Raw genomic sequence first — 22,583 nt, 5'->3', positions numbered from 1 at the left:
TAAAATGGCCAAGAATATATGCTGGCAATGTTATTAAAATTAATCATGTGTAAATATCTTGCACTCTACAAATGTGTTAAACACACTGTGGAGGACCTTTTTCACATTATGCCACACAGAAAACAATAGTTCACATATGCCTCAGTGTAATCAACCCTCTTCCGATATGCTCAAATGGTACACCCCCACCAACCTCTCCACAATGTGTCACAGGAGAACCAGAGATGTTTCCAAATAGGGATGGAGGACATATGCATTGTACATATAAAATACATGGGTGTGAGCTACAGGGGAGATATGAACTAACCTTGGAGAGTGATAAAGCGGAGAAAGACTAAGGACGAGATGGATTGAAGAGTGAGATAAAGTATCAGCCAATCAGCTCCTAACAGCCATGTTAGTCATAACTGAAAAGGAGTTTTTCTTCCTCTACAATTAATTATTTACTATAAATTAGAACTTCTTAATGTTACGGACTTGGGGGTTACCCACCGTGGAAATCCAGAGACAGTACGTGAGGATGCAGGAGGCAGGGAGTTGGAGATCAGGCGTGAGCCCGTAGCCGGGACCGCTGGTTAGAACGGCCACAGCGAAACCCTACACTGACTCTGTTGAGTCCCCCGGGCAGATGGAATACCCCTGCGGTAGTGCTAGGCTTCGCCTGTAGCCGCCGCGTTCGAAGGAGCCGGTTAAGCCTGCTCCGACCCCGATGCAGCCAGGTGTTATGTGGTGACAAGGGGTGAGCGATCGCCAGGGGGTATCTCAAAAGGCAGATCTAACTAACGGGCCTACCTGAAAAAACCCCTGACTAACCGGCACCAGGCCAAGGACGGGACAGCGCGACCGAGTCACAAACACCAGAACAAAGCAACAATAGGGTGCCACCAAACCAACACACGCCAACATAAAAATACCGGGTTATTACCTGGTAACGGGTTTTCCTCTACTCCGCCATGGCAGCCCTCATGAATGGGTTTCTCCCTGCTGGGTAGTGCTTTGGAAAGGAAAAAAAGACCTCTGGCCCCTATAAGAAGGCTCCTCCTCCGTCCACCAGTGTCTTATATTCTTCAGCTTTAAAATAAACGAACATCATTATTCCACATACACACCTTCTTTTAACTCAAGGGTGGGAAATACCGCTGCCATGGCGGAGTAGAGGAAAACCCGTTACCAGGTAATAACCCGGTATTTCCTCTGACTCCGCCATGGCAGCCCTCATGAATGGGTCATGCCCAAGCAGTACTGTATTTCATAGGGAGGGTATACTCACGTATAACTTAGGAACCGGCCACCTGCCGTATAACGTATAACTGAAAATAGAACGTTTCTTCACGTTTTTAATTTACTGCCGCGCTCAGGATCTTCCTCCCAAATTTAGCATCTGCAGAAGACCAGACGTCTACCCTGTAATGCTTTGTAAACGTGTGCGGTGAGGACCATCCTGCGGCCTTGCAAATTTCTGTCAGTGACGCAGATTCCTTCTCTGCCCATGATGACGCCATTGACCGCGTTGAGTGCGCTTTAAAACCTTCTGGTGGCTCCTGTTGTCTTATGACATAAGCTTGTCGGACACAATTTTTAATCCACCTTGATAAAGTCTGTTTAGAGGCTCTTTGCCCCTTTCTTTCTCCTTCTGATAATATAAATAAATTGTCGGCTTTGCGAAACTCGGCCGTCCTTTGCTTGTAAATGGACAAGGCTCTGACCAAGTCGAGACAGTGTAGCCTGCTTTCTTTACTATTCGACGGATTTGTGCAGAACGTAGGCAATATGATCTCCTGATTGATATGGAACTCCGAGGCTACTTTAGGCACGAACATTGGGTTTGTCCTCAAGACCACTTTATCCGTATACATTTTGAAGTACGGCTCTTTAATCCACAGTGCTTGGAGTTCTGATACTCTGCGAGCCGAGGTCATGGCCACTAGAAATAATACTTTCCATGACAGAAACTTCAAGGCCACTTCCTGTAATGGCTCAAACGGAGATTCTGTTAGTACCCCTAGCACCAGGTTTAAATCCCACGAGGGTATTGGGCTTCTTACCCTTGGCTTAATCCTCTTTACTGCCTGCATGAACCTCTGTACGTATCTGTTCTTGGCTATGTCCCAGTCCAGGATACATGATATAGCTGAGATCTGCACTTTCAGAGTACTTGGGGAGAGGTTCATTTGCAGCCCTTCTTGTAGGAAGGAGAGTATGGTGGCCACACTACGAGGGTTCTTCCTATTCTCCCTCGCCCAACACGCATACTTCTTCCAAACTCTATAGTATATCTTCATGGTTACCGGCTTTCTCGCCTTTAGCAAGGTCTCCACTACACCTTCACTGAACCCCTTTGCCTTCAGGCTTCCGATTTCAGCAACCAAGCCGTCAGTTTCCACGATTCCGGCTGCTCCTTGCGTACCTCCCCTTGTACTAGTAGGTCCTTGGTTGAAGGTAGTCTCCACGGATCGTCTATTGCCAATTTCTGAACTGTGTTGAACCACGCTCTGCGAGGCCAATATGGCAAGATTGTTACTACCTCGATCTTCTCTCTCTGCAGTTTCCTCAGTAGCTTCTGAATCATTGGTATTGGGGGAAAGACATAAGCCCTCTCTATGTCCCAGGGCACTGACAGGGCGTCTACTTGTTCTGCCAGCGGCTCCCAGAACCTGGCAAAAAATCTGGGTACTTTCTTGTTTCTTGCTGTTGCCATAAGGTCTACTTGAGGACGTCCCCATCTTTGCACCAGACTCTCGAATATCTTTTGGTTGAGACCCCATTCTCCCGGCAGGCATTCTATCCTGCTTAATTGGTCTGCTACCACATTTTCTTTCCCTGCTAGGTAAACTGCCGTGATGCTTAGAACCTGGGCTTCTGCCCACTCGAACAGCTTGTCGGCCACCTCCATCAATGCTCTGCTTCGTGTACCTCCCTGCCGATTCACATAGGCCACCACCGCCTGGTTGTCGGTCCTCACGATTAGTTCTGTCCCTTGTAGTTGGTTTTGGAACCACCTGCAGGCTCTGACCACTGCCTCCATTTCCCGCAGGTTGGAGTGAGCTTCCTTCCAGTCCTGTTGCCACTTTCCTTGGGCCACCTGATAATTGCAGGTTGCTCCCCAGCCTGTTTCGCTGGCGTCCGTGGTCAGTGTCATCTGTGGCTTTGCGCCGAAGTATCTTCCTGCTGTCAGCCTGTTTTCTGCTGCCCACCAGTCTAAGTCTTGTTTGGCCTTTGTAGACAGGATTATCCTTTGGGACAGATCCCTTGAGTTCTTGTTCCACTGTAGGAGAAAACAGTTCTGTAGCTTCCTTGAATGGAACCTTGCCCAAGGAACCACCTCTATTGCTGATGCCATAAGGCCTAGCACCTCCATGCAGTCTCTTGAGGATGCTACACGTCTTCTTTTCAGGTTTTTTACTTGGTGAATTAGCTTTTTTCTTCTGACCTCTGTTAAGGAAATCTTTTGCTCCTTTGTATTGATTACTACCCCTAGGTATGTTATTTCTTGAGTAGGAATCAGCTGACTTTTTTTGTAATTTACTAGCCATCCGTGTTCCAACAGGTACTGCACAACCCTGTCTGTGTGTTCTTGGGCCTTCTCCTCGGAGTCTGCGACTATTAGGATGTCGTCGAGGTAAGGGAATAACCTTATCCCGCTCTGTCTTAGTGCGGCTACCAACACGACCAGCACTTTGGAAAATGTTCTCGGGGATGTAGCCAGTCCGAATGGTAGGGCGTTGAACTGATAACTCTTGCCCATCAGCCTGAACCTCAGATATTTCCGATGGCTTACGCAAATTGGGACGTGCAAATACGCGTCTCTGATCTATTGACGCCATGAAGTCCTTTTGACTTAAGTCTAGAATCACTGACTTGATACTGTCCATTTTGAAGGATTTTACCTCTATGAACTGATTGAGTCGTCTCAGATCTAGTATGGTACGAAATCCCCCTGTTGCCTTTTTTACTAAAAAGAAACGGGAAAACCATCCCCGAAATTCCTGGCCTTCTGGCACAACGCTGATTACTTCCTGTTCCAGCATCTCTTGCAAACTTGCTAGTAAGGCCTTCCTCTCCTCCCTGTTCTTGGGAATTGGAGATTGAACAAAAAACTCTCCGGGGACTTTGTTGAACTCCACCTTGTACCCGGAGGATACTACCTCTTGGACCCACTTGTCTCCAGTGGTCCCGGACCAGACGCTTGCAAATTTCAGCAGCCTGGCCCCTACCGTTAGTGACCTGACGTCACTGTGCCTCCTTTTTGGAGGAGAACTTGTCTCTATTTCTTTGGGCACGAAAATTGCCCCTTGAGACCCAGGATCCCCTTCTATAGGGTCTTCCTGGTCTATATGCCCGTGACTCTCTGTAGTCCTGGGGCTGAAATCTGCCGAACTTGGCTGGAGGAACTCTCCTGCCTCCTTTATCTTGAGGGAGCCAAACCGACTTCCCTCCAGATATCTTAGCCACAAGCTCGTCTAATTGTTTGCCAAACAAATAGTCCCCTTGGAATGGCATGGACAGGAGTTTATTTTTGGACTGAACGTCCGCCGCCCATTGTTTTAACCATAGCGCCCTTCTTGTCGCGGCTGTCGCCGCCCCTGCTCTGGCCGACAGCCTTACCGCATCCATAGATGCCTCACAAATAAATTCTACTGCCAGCTGTACATCCTGTACCACCTTCAACAGTTCCGAACTTGCCAGGTCATCCAGAATATCTCCCTCTAGTTGCTGACACCAGCCTCTTACTATTCTGGATGTCACGGCCATTGCTGACGCTGCTTTCAGGGAAGCCCCCGAAATTAAATGTTGTTTCCTTAGACCCAGCTCGATCTTACGATCCATTGGATCTTTAAAGGCGTTGGCCTCTTCTAGTGGCAGTGTCGTCTTCTTCGACAGCCTTGCCACCGCCGCATCTATTTTAGGAGCTTCCTCCCATGAGAGTACCTGTGCCTTGTCAAAAGGATACATCTTGTTAACTTTCCCCGGGATAGCCACCCTTTTATCTGGCTGTTTCCATTCCTCCGTTATTATGTCCTTCAGAGTTTGAGACAGGGGAAATGTTTTAGTTTTCTGCTTCTTATCTTTAAAAAGCATCTCCTGCAAGCTCACATCCTCCTGCTTGTCCTCAATATTTAATGACTTATAAATCCGGACCAGAAGGTTGTCGACCATGTCGGCATTAAAATCCGCGTCCGACCTATCCTGACCTGGGTCATCCTCTTCCTCCTCGTCTAAGTCACATCCAAGCACACTAGGACCGGCCGACTGGCCCGCTGCGTCCTCTGTATCCTCATTAAGGACATAGCTCTTCCGCTTGATGGGTGCTTTGCCCGTATCCTCTTTAGGTGCAAACGTATCAGCAAGGGCTGTTTTCAGCATCTGTACTAAGCTCGCCATTTGAGCCGGGGGAAACAGCTGAGCTGCCTTACAGCCTTCACATACAGCTCCAACATGCTTGTCCGGCAGCGTTTTATCACATGTTGTACATTTAATGTGCACCAATTTCTTCTGCTTGCTTTTCCCTTTATCTTTGCTAGACTCAGACCTAAAATTGAAATCAACCAGTCACTACAACTACTCACAACACCAACATTATGTGGACACCCTTTACCACACCTGCTCACCCTGTCTTTGAACCAGACTGCCTGTCTTCTTCCATAATGAGTAGTGCGCCTCTCTATAACAACACAGTCACGTCTAAATGAGTTACCGTTAAGCTCAGACCGCCTCCACAAATATGGACAACACAGCCCGCACTAACTCACCTAAGCGACGTCCCGTCCTTACACGCCCGGCAGTCCTCTAACAGCCAGCGCTCCGACGCTAAGCTCCCAGACCTCAGATCAGCGTGATACTGACAACCGCCGCTAAGATATGACGCGTACCGGAAGTCGCGCCCTATGACGCGCTCCCTCTGAGTACACGTTACGCGCACTACTCGGCGCCCGCCCTTAGCACAGAGCTAGGGCAGGGGAGCGTGCGCCAGCAATAGCATGTCTGGCTCAGTAGTTCTCTCCCCTGGGTGCCGCCGTACCGCTACCCCATGGGGCACGCATTCGGCATCAAGGAGCTTATGCTCTCTCTCTCCGCTGCATGAAGCCAAGGCAGCTGCAGGGAGTGACAGTCTTCCATCCAGGTGAGCTGGTGTCCACATGCATGCACTACCCGGAAAGGAAAAAAAGACACTGGTGGACGGAGGAGGAGCCTTCTTATAGGGGCCAGAGGTCTTTTTTTCCTTTCCAAAGCACTACCCAGCAGGGAGAAACCCATTCATGAGGGCTGCCATGGCGGAGTCAGAGGAAATAGTACTCTTAAAGTGACGGTACCCCAAAACAGACGTAAACCCACAGTTGTGGGCCTCTCCGAACCACGGAGAGCAGAACCAGGATAATAATGATTATAACTAAGGAGGAAGGGCCGCTTGCCCGTAGGAATAAAGAATAAGGAACCAGGCTCCACTGGAGCACTTACGTGACCGGCCCAAGACTGGACACTGACCGCAGCAATCGGGCGGCTGGATAACGGCTGGACTACGGCTGTACAGTGACCGCAGTGAGACGGCAGCTGGACAATGGCTGCACCACGCTGGAGGTCCCTGGACTAGGACAGCAAGGGGACAATGATATTTGATCCAGACTGCAGCAGGATAGTACACTTGACTGGACCCAGACAACACAGGACAAGACTGTAAACAGGACCCAGACTGAAGTGAGAAGGACTCCGACAGAATCCAGACTGAATGGAACAGGAGCAGGACCTAGGACCAGAGAGCAGTATATCTGCAGCTACCAGCACAGAAAAACAACAAGCTATCACTGGCAGAGATCCCCAGGAGAGCATGGCTTATAAAGGCCTCAGGTGATTGAAACAGCTGGTGAATCTCCAGGCTGCTCCTGATTAACGAGCTAATACCTCACAGCCTGTGAATAATAGCTCAAAGAACACAGGGCTGTAATGGTAACAGACCTACCACTGGAGGTCACCAGTGAGTCAAAAGCCAAACAGAAACAAAACAGATTGAACCATAAAACCTGGCTCCTGACAGTACCCCCCCCTTGAGGAGGGGTCAACAGACCCCAAAATCCAGACCTCCAAAAAATAATGAGCATCTGGACCCTGGAAAACGGGGCAAAGGCAACAGAAAGGTGAACACAAGCTAAAACCACGGCTTGTCTCAGTGCCCCCCCTAGAGGGTGACCACAGGGCACAACCAAAAAGACAAATAAGATGATCCAGGAAAGCAGAAAAAGATTAATGCTTCTTTTTCTTTTTCCTAGATTTTGATGGAATCAGCAGTTTAAGGCCCCACACATTATCAGATCTGATGGTACCTTCTATCAAATCACAGCTATGGGTTACCAAATCAGAAACAGAGTTGAAGTCTCGATCTGAGGAGATCATGAGAGTCTTTTTAACAGATGGAATCTCAGAAAGGAAAGAATGTCTTAATTGGCCATAGGCAGAACTCTTATTGGATTCCCTAGACCCAGAATTACAGGTACCAGATGTGTCCAAAAAATTTTTGTCAGGAGTCAGTGAGACAAAACCAATAGCTAAACTCCTGGATTCCGGACCAAGCGATGAGGCAGAAGAATGAACAAACAGAGACTGTGAGTCTCCAGAAGCCAGGACCTTAAGCCCCTGGCTTATGCTGGGCACCACATTTCCAGGAGCTGGTGGAACCCCATCCTTCTTTTTGGGACTGAACTTCTTAATAACAGCATCACAAAAAGAGGAGAGATCCTGAAGGCAAGGGTCACAACACCTGATCAGCTTGTAAGCCCATGTCTGAGGTCTACCCCTAAAGGCAGAAATGAGGAGGTATATAATATTAGTCCAAGTGACCCCTGAAGCTGGTCCTGATTCAAAAAGGGAAGTATAGTGTTTAACCAGGGCAATAAAATGGGCAAGATCTCCATCAAAAATGATGGACGTAGGAACATCCACCTCTGGGACCTCAGAACTGGAATTCTCTATGGGAGCTACAACCTTTGGGTCTAAGATTTCTGAAGCCTCCCGAGAAGCTGGCAAGACAGAAATGCTCACTGGGTTTGCGGCCCTCAAGAGCCTCGCTGAGGCTGTGGTCTTTGGGACCTCAGACAAGGATATGGCCACCCCTTCCGGGGACACAGCTTCTATGATACCACTTGAGGCTAGATGGACTGAGCCCCCCTCAGGGCCCGGACTGACAGAGTCCACTTCCGGGACCGGACTGGCAGAGTCCCCCTCAGGGACCGGACTGGCAGAGTCCCCCTCAGGGACCGGACTGACTTGCCCCCCTTCTGGGGCGAAACAGACTTGCCCCCCTTCTGGGGCGAAACAGACTTGCCCCCCTTCTGGGGCGAAACAGACTTGCCCCCCTTCTGGGGCGAAACAGACTTGCCCCCCTTCTGGGGCGAAACAGACTTGCCCCCCTTCTGGGGCGAAACAGACTTGCCCCCCTTCTGGGGCGAAACAGACTTGCCCCCCTTCTGGGGCGAAACAGGCCTTTGGGCCCCCACTCGGGGCGAAACAGGCCTTTGGGCCCCCACTCGGGGCGAAACAGGCCTTTGGGCCCCCACTCGGGGCGAAACAGGCCTTTGGGCCCCCACTCGGGGCGAAACAGGCCTTTGGGCCCCCACTCGGGGCGAAACAGGCCTTTGGGCCCCCACTCGGGGCGAAACAGGCCTTTGGGCCCCCACTCGGGGCGAAACAGGCCTTTGGGCCCCCACTCGGGGCGAAACAGGCCTTTGGGCCCCCACTCGGGGCGAAACAGGCCTTTGGGCCCCCACTCGGGGCGAAACAGGCCTTTGGGCCCCCACTCGGGGCGAAACAGGCCTTTGGGCCCCCACTCGGGGCGAAACAGGCCTTTGGGCCCCCACTCGGGGCGAAACAGGCCTTTGGGCCCCCACTCGGGGCGAAACAGGCCTTTGGGCCCCCACTCGGGGCTACGGCCTTTGGGCCCCCACTCGGGGCTACGGCCTTTGGGCCCCCACTCGGGGCTACGGCCTTTGGGCCCCCACTCGGGGCTACGGCCTTTGGGCCCCCACTCGGGGCTACGGCCTTCGGGCTGAACACTTTCTGCACGGTTTTTAGGAAACCCGGAAGATCCCTTAGGATGGGATCGTCAGCCTCTATGAGAGGTTTAACCCACTCCAAAGCTCCTCCTCTAAAGCATGATAAGAGATAACGAACAGCAGAAGTAGGAGTTATCTTCATATTATGTGAGAAGTCCATTTTAGCGAGGAATTGCTGAGCAATTGGTCGGAGCTGGGCCAAATCTCCATCGAAGTATGGAGTGTTAGGAGTATCATCAGACATGCCCGGCGGGCCTTGGGCATCAAATTGGCTCGACTGACCTCGAGCACCACAAACTTTCAATGAGCCCCAAGCGCCCTTGCCGCTAGATGAGCCCCCGGCATCGGACTCGCCTAAGGAGACCGGGACTCCTGGATCCACAACCTCAGAGGCAACACCGAGAACCCCAAGATCGGGGAAGATGTCACTAGAAATCCCGGCTGAGACTGATGTCAGGGATTCTTTTTTCGGAGTTATGCCTCCCAAGGCCTCATCAGGAGCAATGACCTCCATAACTCCATGTGGGATTAAGTTCCCCAAGACCCTCTTAGGGGCGACTGTTTCAAGGACCCCCTCTGGGATTATGCCACTTGAAGCCCCTTTTGAGGGAAAAACCTGAGACTCCTCTACAGGACTTAGCAACTCCAACATTGAAAGAACGTTGAGCTCCCTGACTGGAAGACTAGCATCCAACGTCTTTCTGTCTGGAATCTTTGTGGATGAATTCCACATTCCCGTCTGATTCCGTACCACAACATGGGGCGCTCTAGTCCTAGGACCCCAGTTGTAAGTCGGAGCGCTACGTATGTGGGGGGTGTGGTCAGGTTCCTCCTGCTTAGAGGAGACAGGTATAGATGTAACCTCCTGATACCACTTGGATTGAGGAAAATCCTTCCCGGTACCACCACCAGGTCTGCGCAATTCGCAATACTGGAGAAAGTGGCCTGATTCCCCACAATACAGACATAGGTTAAAGTTTTTACGCCGTCGCCGCTCTTCGGGTGTGAGCCTTGGCCTTAAAAAACTTCTATGTCCCTTCTGAATCTCCTGATCTGAAGTTTGACTGACTACCCCCTTAGCCAGGGTCTCCCTAGGAGCTGGTTGAGCCCCAAAAACCTCAGACAGATCCAGGAAAATTTGGGTTAACAGATCTTGCAATTGCAGAAAGGACTGCTGTAGACCCTTAACCCGCTCAGGTTTTAATTCTGTAAAGGCCGTATTTAAGGCCATCAAGGAAGCTTGCAAGGCCTGCATGATAAGTACAGCAATGAAACAAACAGATAAGACCAACTGGGCAAGCTAAATAAAGCAAAACCCTGTAAGGGGCAAAATGCGGGAAGAAAAAAAAATCTTAATATGAACAAATCTATAAGTCCCGCAACCAATCAAAAACACCCAAATCACCTTGAAACAAAATTTTATATATGCATGTATACCTATGACTACTGCGAACACATGCATATATCGGTATGGCCAGTGATAATGTTACGGACTTGGGGGTTACCCACCGTGGAAATCCAGAGACAGTACGTGAGGATGCAGGAGGCAGGGAGTTGGAGATCAGGCGTGAGCCCGTAGCCGGGACCGCTGGTTAGAACGGCCACAGCGAAACCCTACACTGACTCTGTTGAGTCCCCCGGGCAGATGGAATACCCCTGCGGTAGTGCTAGGCTTCGCCTGTAGCCGCCGCGTTCGAAGGAGCCGGTTAAGCCTGCTCCGACCCCGATGCAGCCAGGTGTTATGTGGTGACAAGGGGTGAGCGATCGCCAGGGGGTATCTCAAAAGGCAGATCTAACTAACGGGCCTACCTGAAAAAACCCCTGACTAACCGGCACCAGGCCAAGGACGGGACAGCGCGACCGAGTCGCAAACACCAGAACAAAGCAACAATAGGGTGCCACCAAACCAACACACGCCAACATAAAAATAGTACTCTTAAAGTGACGGTACCCCAAAACAGACGTAAACCCACAGTTGTGGGCCTCTCCGAACCACAGAGAGCAGAACCAGGATAATAATGATTATAACTAAGGAGGAAGGGCCGCTTGCCCGTAGGAATAAAGAATAAGGAACCAGGCTCCACTGGAGCACTTACGTGACCTGCCCAAGACTGGACACTGACCGCAGCAATCGGGCGGCTGGATAACGGCTGGACTACGGCTGTACAGTGACCGCAGTGAGACGGCAGCTGGACAATGGCTGCACCACGGCTGGAGGTCCCTGGACTAGGACAGCAAGGGGACAATGATATTTGATCCAGACTGCAGCAGGATAGTACACTTGACTGGACCCAGACAACACAGGACAAGACTGTAAACAGGACCCAGACTGAAGTGAGAAGGACTCCGACAGAATCCAGACTGAATGGAACAGGAGCAGGACCTAGGACCAGAGAGCAGTATATCTGCAGCTACCAGCACAGAAAAACAACAAGCTATCACTGGCAGAGATCCCCAGGAGAGCATGGCTTATAAAGGCCTCAGGTGATTGAAACAGCTGGTGAATCTCCAGGCTGCTCCTGATTAACGAGCTAATACCTCACAGCCTGTGAATAATAGCTCAAAGAACACAGGGCTGTAATGGCAACAGACCTACCACTGGAGGTCACCAGTGAGTCAAAAGCCAAACAGAAACAAAACAGATTGAACCATAAAACCTGGCTCCTGACACTTAAACTGTTGGTGGGGACCCCAAAGAGGCTCCCAACCATCTCAGGATGTTTCAGTCCATCAGACTCCTTTGATCTCTCTGCCAGTGATCCAAGGAGTCTGAAAAATCAGTTGAATTGTATATTCCTTAACAATCCATTGATCACTCTTAGAGATCCGATGAGTCTTCAGACAGCTCTGCCATCATTCCAGCCCTCTAAGCCTGGTGAGGCTGACCATAGCAACTAGTGAGCTTCTAGCTACCATTTTTAGGTACATTCTATAAAACAATAGGTTTGCACCTTCACTCTTTTGAAGGCTTGATACATTTTGTTAATATTTAATGTACATTCTGTAGAACCCCATTGCACTTTATTGAGTATAACGCTGTTGCAATTGTTAAAATCTCCAAACCTTTCAGAAAGGCCATTAATTTTATGTGTTTCAGTACTATTAGTATAAAGAACTTATATCTATTAGACCTCACCTTAATAACTGTATTATTGCTTTGCAGGGTGGAAATGATTATGAGATATATACAGACCCACGTACGGTTGGGCATACGGTGGCATCTCCTGAGGACACTGTACGGAGGTGTCGGAAGCTCTTCTTCTCGGAGAGAAACCATGAGATTTGAACCTGGGTTCTGAGTGTCACTGAAAGAGAGAATTATACCAGAGACTAGTCTATAAAGACACCATGCTAGAAAGGTCTGGTGTCATGGGTCAGTAGCTGTCTTCATGTTCCTAAAGGATGTCATTACTGGGAAGAGCTGGCTATATTGGAAGCTATACCTGGATCTGTTTTCGTGGTAATCAGGATAAGGTTCCGGATACATCACTTACAGCAAACCTGAAGACCAGAAACAGTGGGGCGTTTTCCGCTACTACGTTTTAGCTTCTGACTCTGCAGGATCGGGTATGGGTCATTGGGTCGACCCATATTAGGTCCACCTGCATTGTTTTGACCACATAAGGTTGACATGGTTAAGGTCAACAGGGTTGGAAGGTCGACACTGATCGATAGTCAAAAGGTCGACATGAGTTTAAAAAAAAAATTGTCCCGAATGTCGACATTGACACTGTCAAAGTGTACCGCATCCCCTCGCATGGCTTGCTGCATTCGCCATGCTTCGGACATGGTGCCTCACTACGCTCGGCACACTATACTGTTCTCACTCCACGCCATAGTGGATGGTAAAGCATGAAAAACTAATGTTGACCTAATGCTTGTGTCGACCTCAGCCATGTCGACCTATTTCATGTGTTGACCTGTCGCCCTTCAGTAGTGGACCCAATGCACGTTGACCTAATGACCGCAGGATCAGTATGATGATGGTTCACATACATGGTAGACATTATGGGGCAAATGTTATAGGGTGCGAGAAGCCGGAGGTGCTGGAATTCTTCCAAGAATGGCTGTATATTTTTAGATGGAAGTCCTTTCGCACCCAATTACATTTCCCCCTATAAGTGGTCTAACAAGTACCTACATTGTGTGTAGTTGTTATGTTGGTCTGTGAAGCTGGTCTTCTAGTTGGGGAGATACAATTGTTCGGGAAGCGGTCATCTATTAGAATGAACTTAGGTCTACAGTCATTAGGTCGACCCCACTAGGTCGACTGGCAGGAAGGTCGACCTAACTTAAGGTCGACATGGGCCAAGGTCGACATGACTTAAGGTCGAATTTGCATAAAGGTCGACATGAGGAAGGTCGACTGGCCATAAGGTCGACATGAGGTTTTTCACTGTTATTTGAGCCGACATGTGCCGACAGGCGGTATTTCATGCCCTACCATCCACTAGGGCACGGAGGAGGTTATTAAAGCTGTGGCGAGCGAAGCGAGCCACCGTGCCCGATGCATTGCGAGCGAAGCGAGCGATGCAAGGGTCCGATTCTCATTGCCAACTGTGTCCATGTCGGCTGTGTCAACATTCGGATAAAAAAACAGTGAAAAACCCATGTCGACCTTATGACCAGTCGACCTTCCTCATGTCGACCTTTATGCAAATTCGACCTTAAGTCATGTCGACCTTGGCCCATGTCGACCTTAAATCAGGTTGACCTTCCAGCCAGTCGACCTAGTGGGGTCGACCTAATGACTGTAGACCTAAGTTCATTCTGACCGATGTACCGATTCCAATTGTTCAAACAAAGAAATAAAAAAATGTATTGCCGAATGAATGATTCTGTAACTGCATTGTTTTTTACTAGAAATGGATCACTTCTTTTTAATTGATATTCCAGTAATACTCAGCATTGTATCCACTACTGTAGCTTGTTGCTATTTACTGATCTTTGAAATTGTTCATAAACCAGATAATCATATCCAGTAGCTGTTAGCAGTCACTCACATCTGTATATAGTCAGTAACGGAATTGAAAAGCCACATTCAATTCCGATTCAATCCTGATACGCACTTCCTTTTACTCTACATCTAATAGAAAAATAGAATGTGCAGGCAAGACTATATAGTACGGATATATGGTCTGATTCTGATTCACTAGCAAAAGCAGAGAAAGTTAGATTTGGGTGGGGTTTGTACTTGAACTGATATCAATATTGTAGTGTAAAATAAAGCAGTTCATATTTTCCCTGCACAGAAATAAAATAATACCCCTTTTACACCGCCGCAAAACCCTGGGTCTTCGGCGGGTCAGACCAGGGTCAGCGGCGGTGTAAATGGGACACGCCGTGTCCCTTTACATGGGACTTCTACCCAGGTCCTGACTTGGATAGAACACGGCTAGGACCTGGGTAGAGGGTGGTGTAAATGGGTACGCCGGGTCATCCGACCCGGCTCCCATTTACATCAATGGGGGACGTACAACCTGCGGACCGCAGCGTCTGCAGGTTGGAGGGGGGGGGGGGGCACAGACAGCCTGCGCTGCTGTCTGCTATGCTCTGCAGACAGCAGCAGCGAACGAGGTGAATGCTAAATTTGCCCCCGGCGGCGGCGATCGGCACTTGGAGAAGATGTCATGTGCAAGCGCCGGCTCAGAAACCACCTGCGCCGGTAGGGGGGCCGCAGTTGTAAATGGGACCAAACATCGGGTCGCACCCGGCTTGAAGCTGGGTCCAAAAACCCGGGTGCGACCCGGCATTTTGGTATAAAAGGGGTATAACTCACCCAAATGTAACTCTCTGTACATATTACATCAGCCCCACCTGCAGTGCACATGGTTTTGTCCATTAAAGAAGGAGTTTGCTTTTGTGAGTGAACCAGAATCAGGCCCATAGTACAGATCTGTACTATCTTCTCTATATCTGTACTATATATTTAAAATCGAATGCTTTTTGCTTGCCATGCGATTCGGATCGGGATCTAATCGCAAGGCGATTGCACCATGTGTACACCCCTTTAGTCTGACATATCTGTGAACAAGTGCTTTTCTAACTGCCAAGCAAAACAACATTCAAATTAGAAGCGTTGTTATCCCAAAAGTGTTTTTAGATGGAGGGTTTTTATATTAGATGTGAATATTTATGGTTGAATCTTTTGTTACGTCCATTTTTTTTTTATATACCAATGTTTATAGATACATGAATTGTATAATATAATTGTGTGTGACTTGTATTGTATTTTTGGTGTCAGTGTGTACATTATCTATACATTGGTTACACTAATCATGTTTATTCCTTGCTATTAATGTCCATATCACCAGTTGTAATTAATAAGATGGCATCTAAACTTCAGTATATAATGTTGGTTCTTCCTTGAGTTTCAAAGTTTGCTCTACCTTGGACACCATTGAGATTCATACTTTACGATTCCAATAAGACATTTTTCATGGTTTTAACTGGATTGACAAATCCTGTTGAAAAGCTCTTACAATATAAATGTGCCATGAAATTACTGCAGGGGCACCAACAGGGCAGCCGAGAGGTATCCTGGGCCCCAGTAAAATTTTTGGGGCGTGACTTAATTGCAGGAGGCGTAGCCACCTCCCACGATTAGGCCACGCACCCAAAATGTTTAAGGTGGGTGAGAAAACACTCTAAAGTCGTCCCTCACCCCCCCCCCCCCCATTACCATTACCACTACCACCTCAGCAGCACACACCTACAGCCTGCTATCGAAACAGCACATGCTGTAGGTGTGTGCTGCTGCTCCTGCCCGGGAGGGACAGAGGGGGAAGGTATGGGGTCCGACCATGGCCAATTAGTATCCGCACCCCCCCCCCCCCCCCTCTCGGCAGCCCTGGGCACCAATACACAGTATTTTTCTTATTGGACCATTGCAGCCATACATGTTGATCTGTACTTGCTATCTCAAAGCATTATGTTGTGTAGTCATTAAACTATACAGCGCAGGCAGCCATTTTGTGGTCTGAACCAATTCAGGTACTGTGCACCTCTCTGTGATAGTGATGTCATTAGTTCTTAAGATGAATATCGACGATATTCTCATTTCGGTTTGTTTACCCCACAAAATAGCAGTCTGTACTATGTGTAGACAATAATGGAGATTTACAATTACTGTAATTCATTATTGGTAAATGTAAATTGTAATCACATTAAGGATACAAAGGATAAGTGATCTTGTGCGCTGGCACCGTTCCCAAAAAGAAAACACCGTGAGGATACAGATTGATAATAAACAGAATGGTACTTTCCTTATCCTTAGTTTCTTCGGCTGACTAGAGGCTCACCATAGGTTTGTTTAATGGCGATATGTAAAAAATAAAATGTATATCATAGTGTGATACTGTCACAACATTTTATTTATAACAAACATTAAAGGTAAAGTCACACAAAACAAATATTCAGCAACCCAGGCCTGAGGAAGGGATACTGGATTCCGATACGCGTTGCAGCAGCAGCTTGGAGTGTGTCACTAAAGGTGGATTGTGACCAGACCTGATCTTTGAAGCAGCTGGGACTTTCGGTTTTTCCGGAGAACCGTGGTCCTTCTAGGATAACAAGATCTTCCTACAGGCTCTTTAAACACCAGAATCTGGTAAACCTCCACCCAAATTTTCTTATTTTATAGCAACTGGGTTGCTGAATATTTGTTTTGTGTGACTTTACCTTTAATGTTTGTTATAAATAAAATGTTGTGACAGTATCACACTATGATATACATTTTATTTTTTACATATCGCCATTAAACAAACCTATGGTGAGCCTCTAGTCAGGCGAAGAAACTAAGGATAAGGAAAGTACCATTCTGTTTATTATCAATCTGTACCCTCACGGTGTTTTCTTTTTGGGAACGGTGCCAGCGCACAAGATCACTTATCCTTTGTATCCATTTAAGCCTACCGTTACTAAGGGAGTAACTTTAGTGATCAGTGCTGCAGGCCTTATTTTCAGCGCATAGTGTCTAGACTCAAAACCAAATACTACTTGTAATCACATTATGCCTATTTGATGGGAATTAAAGGGTTGGAAATGTAAAAAAAAGAAACTGGCACAGACAAATGACTTGTTATACATCGCACTGCCCTCACTGACATATAGTCAATATTTGAAGAAGTTCAGATGCAGCAGTAACTATGGCCAGAGCCGGCCCTAGCCTAAATTATGTCCTAGGCAAGATTTTGACTGTTGCCCCCTAGCACCGCCACTAGTTCCGTCTCTGACCCTGCTCCCCTTTCCCAGCACCATCAATCCTCATCATAGCAGTCATCATTTTGGTGTCCCTACCCGCAATATTTTAAATAGAACCAGCGCACCCATTCGGTGCCTTTTTTGCTGAAAATTCATCTTATTTGCAATGTTATGACCAGCGCACACAAGAAGCTTCTGATGATTAAAATGATATGCAGCATGCCTATATTCTGTGTGCGACTGTGGTTGTACCTGCATACGGAATGCTATGTTACAGTGATTTCCATGAATACACTATTTCATATGCAGATACAGCCTCACTCACACACAGAATATAGGCATGCTGCATATCATTTTAATCAGCAGAAGCTGCTGATGCCCCTAGGCATTCCAAATGCCCTAGGCAATTGCCTAGTTGGCCTATGCCTAAGGCCGGCTCTGACTATGGCTGAAGCAGGCAACTTCATATCCGGTTTGTAACACTGAAACACTGGGAGGCAATGGAGTCATCTGCTGCCGGGCTCCTGATCCCAAGGGGGCACCTCTCCTCTCCTGCGAGTTTAAATCCATTATTTGAAATCCATTGATATTGCTTTTATTGCTGATCCCCCCCCCCTAGCAGGACCATAGAAGTCACACTCCCTTTATTTTAAACATAATACAAATAACATATATAATATACACGCAACAATATATTTATATAAGGTGGTACAGTATGTTTGTGTGCTTGTGGGGAAGGGGGGAGGGGGCATTGATATTTATCTTGCCTCCAGGCAACTGGGATGAAATTATGCCACTGACTGGAACTAAGCCCTTTTCTAACTGTCTCACAGTGGCCTTAAGGAGGTATCTATAATCCTGGGGTTCTGGAGACAAATGATGGAAATGTTTATATGCTGCTAAAAATGATATTTTATTGAAAGCTTGTCTTCTGCAAAGAATAAAATCATTTCTATTGAAAGTCATTTTCATTTGGCCTCCACATGTGTGCTTTTTTACGTCTTATCTATTTACTCACAGTATCGTTGATAGATAACATCAATGATGTAATTATATAGAAAAATGGGAAACTTATTTGTCCTGAATGTTTCATGCAAAACTATTACCCTGCACTTGATGGACACAAGAATATACAAAAGTGTAACTCGTTTTATTGCATTTTTATTGATTTATTGCCAACACACAAACTGTGAAACAATCAGACTTACATTTCTGAACATAGATGGATTGTACTTGAAACTACGGGGGAATTATATACTAGCAAATGTCTTTTACTTTATAAAGCATGACCTATCCGCGTGTGCCGTTAGTGAATAACAGGGGTCCAATCTGTTTCTTTTCCTTGTACTAATGGCTTTCAGATATGTGAACACAATCATCTGATTACAATGAAAATGGAAGTGAAATACCAAGTTTACAAATTGACGGCAAATAATATTTGTACATCAACATGTACAGTAGGAAAATCTATTTCACAATCTCTTATTTGTATTTTTTTTTATTATATGGATTAACTCCCTCACTGGCACTCCCGATAATTTTCTGGGCTATGCTAAAGTGCCCAGTTTGGCAAACCCAGTAAATTCTTGGGATAGCCACTGTCTGTCTCTTAGTGCCGGGCAGCACCACTGAGCTGAACGCTGAACTCCACTTTAGCCGCTGCTTGGCTCTGGCTGCCCAGCCCCACCTCCTCCCCCCCACACAGCCTGCCGGGGGCAGGGCTGTGCAACGGCTGATTTAGTGCTCAGCGGCACTGCCTGGCCCTGGGAGAGACAGTGTTGGGGTTGTTTTTAGGGAGAGCTCCCTGTAAAAACTCGCCCAGTGGGAAGCGTTACCTAAAAAAACAAAACACTAAAGGGGTTAATCAGGCAGCATTTCCATTCTGTTAGAAGTAATGTTCCCTAGTGATATTCAGGCATTTTCTGAGCGATTTTACATAATTTCACCAAATTGCTTAGAAAATGCCTGAATACCGCTGTGTGTGTGTAGGGTACACATTGATGTAAATGTGCGTCCCTGCGCGCAGGTCTATACCTGGCACCCATTAATAACCCACACACAGGTTGTTAATCGACACATCGCTCAGCACACAGTGCTTTGCAGCGCTGTGTGCTGAGCGTTCTGAGCCACGTACAATCAGAATGCTCTCCGTTTGTAGGGCCCGTAAGATTTTAAATAAATCTAGACACGTAGACAATTTCTGCAGTGTCCTCAAGATGGCAGTATTGCGTGCATCTGTTTTGACTTCATTTAAATGACATTCCAAGTGATGAGACCTGTTTGCAAGCAAGTATATAGCTAGGCCAAAGTATATTTAAACAAACATTTAGGAACATTAACGATATGAAAAAGAGAAACACGTTTGTTGTATAAAGTATTTGTGTGTGTGTGTTATACAAAACAGCATTGTTCTGTGATTTTTCTATACAAAACGGTTGAGCTTGTGTTTGTATTATATAAAAAAGGGTAGTTGTGTGTTCTTATATAAAATGGTGCGGATTTGGTAATATTATCAAATATTGTTACTTTTGTTAAAAGACTTTAAGTGATTAAAAACACAGATTTTTGTAAAAGCTTATGGTAATATCCAGGGTCTGAATAAAGGTTTCAGGTGCCCCAGGCTAATACACATGTAGCTACCCCTGTAATGCTGCTACACCTGTGTATGCGTGTTTAGGGACTCGCCAGTCATACTGCCCATGTGCATGTAACAATGGAGGTTATACCACTGGTATGTAGGAGCCAATGTTTGTGGCGTGTGAAGGAGACAAGCTTTAGGCTGCCCAGCTGGTGCTGGTTCCATCACTAAGTTACATTGGCACAGCCATCTTACGAATTTTACGAATTACCAGGCACTGGTAATATTCTATGAAGCTTACAGCAATTTACCACAAAAATTAGAATTTTAAACAAATGTCACTAGCCTTATACTATACTGCACCAAGTAATTGTCAGTCAGTAGCCCTGTGGCTTATTGGGATTCTGCAGCAGTGAGAAAACACACAGGTTTCACTAGACCTGTGTGTACTTGTGCGGAAATGGGTATTATCAGGCGATCCAATAGGATAGGCAGATAAAAATCATCAGCAAAACATCTATGACATTTTTACAGCTCCCGATGTTTTACCAGGGTAATTTGATACCCCCGATGTATGCATGTTGTGCAGATGTATAAATGTTGTATGCAAAAAAAAAACACCAATTTAATTGCTGTCAAGAATTTAGGAAGTAGCATTTGTCCAAGGCTGAATGCAAGATCCTGAAAACATCAAAATAATGTTAAACAATACTTGCTACTGGTCTGTATTTTGAGTAGGTTTCTTGAGATGGTCCATAGCTTTACTTGTACTGTATCTAAGTAAACCCTCTTCCCATTGTATCCATAATTATTATCTGAGGAAGAGGAGTATACTGCAGTGGTTCGCAAGCTGTGAGCCTAGCCACCCTGTGGTGCCACAAGACCCTTGCAGGGGACCAAATCAAATTATTTATGGTCAAAGTCAGTGTTTGTTGACTATAAACTATCCTATAACATGTTGACAATCAGAAGCACCGCTGTACATCACTACGTATCTGACCCTACAAGTGACAGGCTCAATTTCCTTAGCTTAATATTTTTTTCCAGATTATCAATAAAAAATATTTTTTTCCTGTGGTGCCGCAAATAAAATGCTGATACTTTAGGGTGCCGTGATTCAAGAAGGTTTGGGAACCATTGGTGTACTGTATAAGAGCCATAGAAAATGGCTAATGTCTCCAACTGGGAGGCAGCCATTCTGTGGAACCAGTGCTCATGAGAATGCACACCCTGTAAATAGGACGTGCCTCAGTGATATTACTAATACCCCATTCACACCAGCCTAAATTCCCGGGTTGAGTCCGGGGACAACCCGGTACTAGCGATGGTGGGGCAAAATCCCGGGCAAATTTCAACCCGGCTAGGTACCAGGGTTGTTCCCGGGTTCAACCCGGGGACCTGGCTGGTGTGAAAGGTACAGGGTATACTTACCCGGGTTGCGTGTCCTCCGTGTCCTGTCCGACGGGAATTAATGCAGGCGGCGGGCGCAAATGACGGGACAGCCGGTGGATGATGATAACGCAGCTCTCCGGCGGCAGTGAGGACGCCGGAGAGCTGCGTCATCTTCATCCGCAGCCTGTCCCGTCATTTGCGCCGCCTGTGTGGATCCCTGGCCTGCATGGAGGACCAGCAACCGGGGTGAGTATTCTCCCCACCTCCGCCGCCTGCCCACTGACTGCCCGCCTCCTCCCCACCTCCTGCCGGCCTCCTTCCCGCCCCCTTCTCACACCTGAAAGTGCAGGGACATTTCTGGTGTGAATGGGTCCAAACCCGGGAATGTCCCTGCTTGTCCCGGGAACTGAATTCCCAGGTTTGTCCCTGCATTTCTGGTGTAAATGGGGTATAATGAATTAATGAGTCCCATTGTCATTAATTACAGACATCAAATTGGCTGCTTTCACTACAGGTAAGCTCTAACCATTAGAAAATAAGCATCAAATGCCAATTACAGAGTATATTACAAATGTAAAGACATTTTAACAAAATAATTTATATACCATTTTCTATTAAAACATTTCTGCTTCTATGTGAACAATTTGTGCTTCTCAATAATAATGTGTTTGTGCAAATATCTTCTGCTTGGGAAAAAAAATGTAACGCCTCCTTTTATATAAAAAAATAATATTTTGTGTTGGCAAATACATTAATTACATCACTTTAGTATACTTTGTTCACATATATTTTTCCTTTTTGTTCTTTTGTCATGTTACCTGATTTTTACCTACCTTAATTAATTAACTCTGACTGATTGGGATAGTCCGTTAGCACTGTCTTGGTAACTCAATTCCTTGTTTCCACAAGTAGGAATCTCTAAAATACCTAAATACCTGCACTTACTTCCCACCTGCCCTGTTCTTTCTCTGCAATTCTGCTCTGTATCAAGGCATAGCTTAAAGGACACTTGAAGTGGAGCTTTTAACATTTCCAGAGCCATCTTAATGGATGGGCACACTGGGCAGCTGCCCAGGGCATCGCAACTCTCAGGCCTACGGGCTGGGGCATTCTGGGTCGGGGGCATCTGCTGCACAGGCTGGTGCTTATAGAACTTTTTGGTAGTCAGGTAGAGAAAGATCCCCAGCCACTCTAATTGTGAATAACAGCTGATTGGCTGGAGTTTTGCATCAATTGCAGGGCTGACAGTCGTTCATTGAGTGGAAACATGGAGAAATGGGGCAGGTCTGCGGGGGGGGGGGGTGTAAGTTCTGATATTTGCACAGCTGAGAATTCGTGGCTGGGTGATAAACCACTGCGAATGCACATGA

The 22,583-nt window shown here is 47.0% G+C and overlaps 1 protein-coding gene across 1 annotated transcript in view; it reads left to right on the top strand.

Moving 5' to 3' along the window:
- The window catches only part of PMM1 (phosphomannomutase 1), a 66,085-nt gene extending 52,839 nt beyond the window's left edge, over nt 1-13,246 (top strand). The window contains exon 8 of the mRNA XM_083156554.1: nt 12,205-13,246. Within this exon, the coding sequence (XP_083012680.1) occupies nt 12,205-12,327 (123 nt within the window). The 3' untranslated portion in view covers nt 12,328-13,246. The remainder of the gene's footprint in view (nt 1-12,204) is intronic.
- The last annotated feature ends 9,337 nt before the right edge of the window (nt 13,247-22,583 follow it).

This window comes from Crinia signifera, chromosome 8 (assembly GCF_055691185.1).
Source record: "Crinia signifera chromosome 8, ASM5569118v1, whole genome shotgun sequence".
Taxonomy (NCBI): Eukaryota; Metazoa; Chordata; class Amphibia; order Anura; family Myobatrachidae; genus Crinia; species Crinia signifera.
Note: the sequence above shows the minus strand (reverse complement) of the source record. Positions and strands in the feature narration are given on the sequence as shown.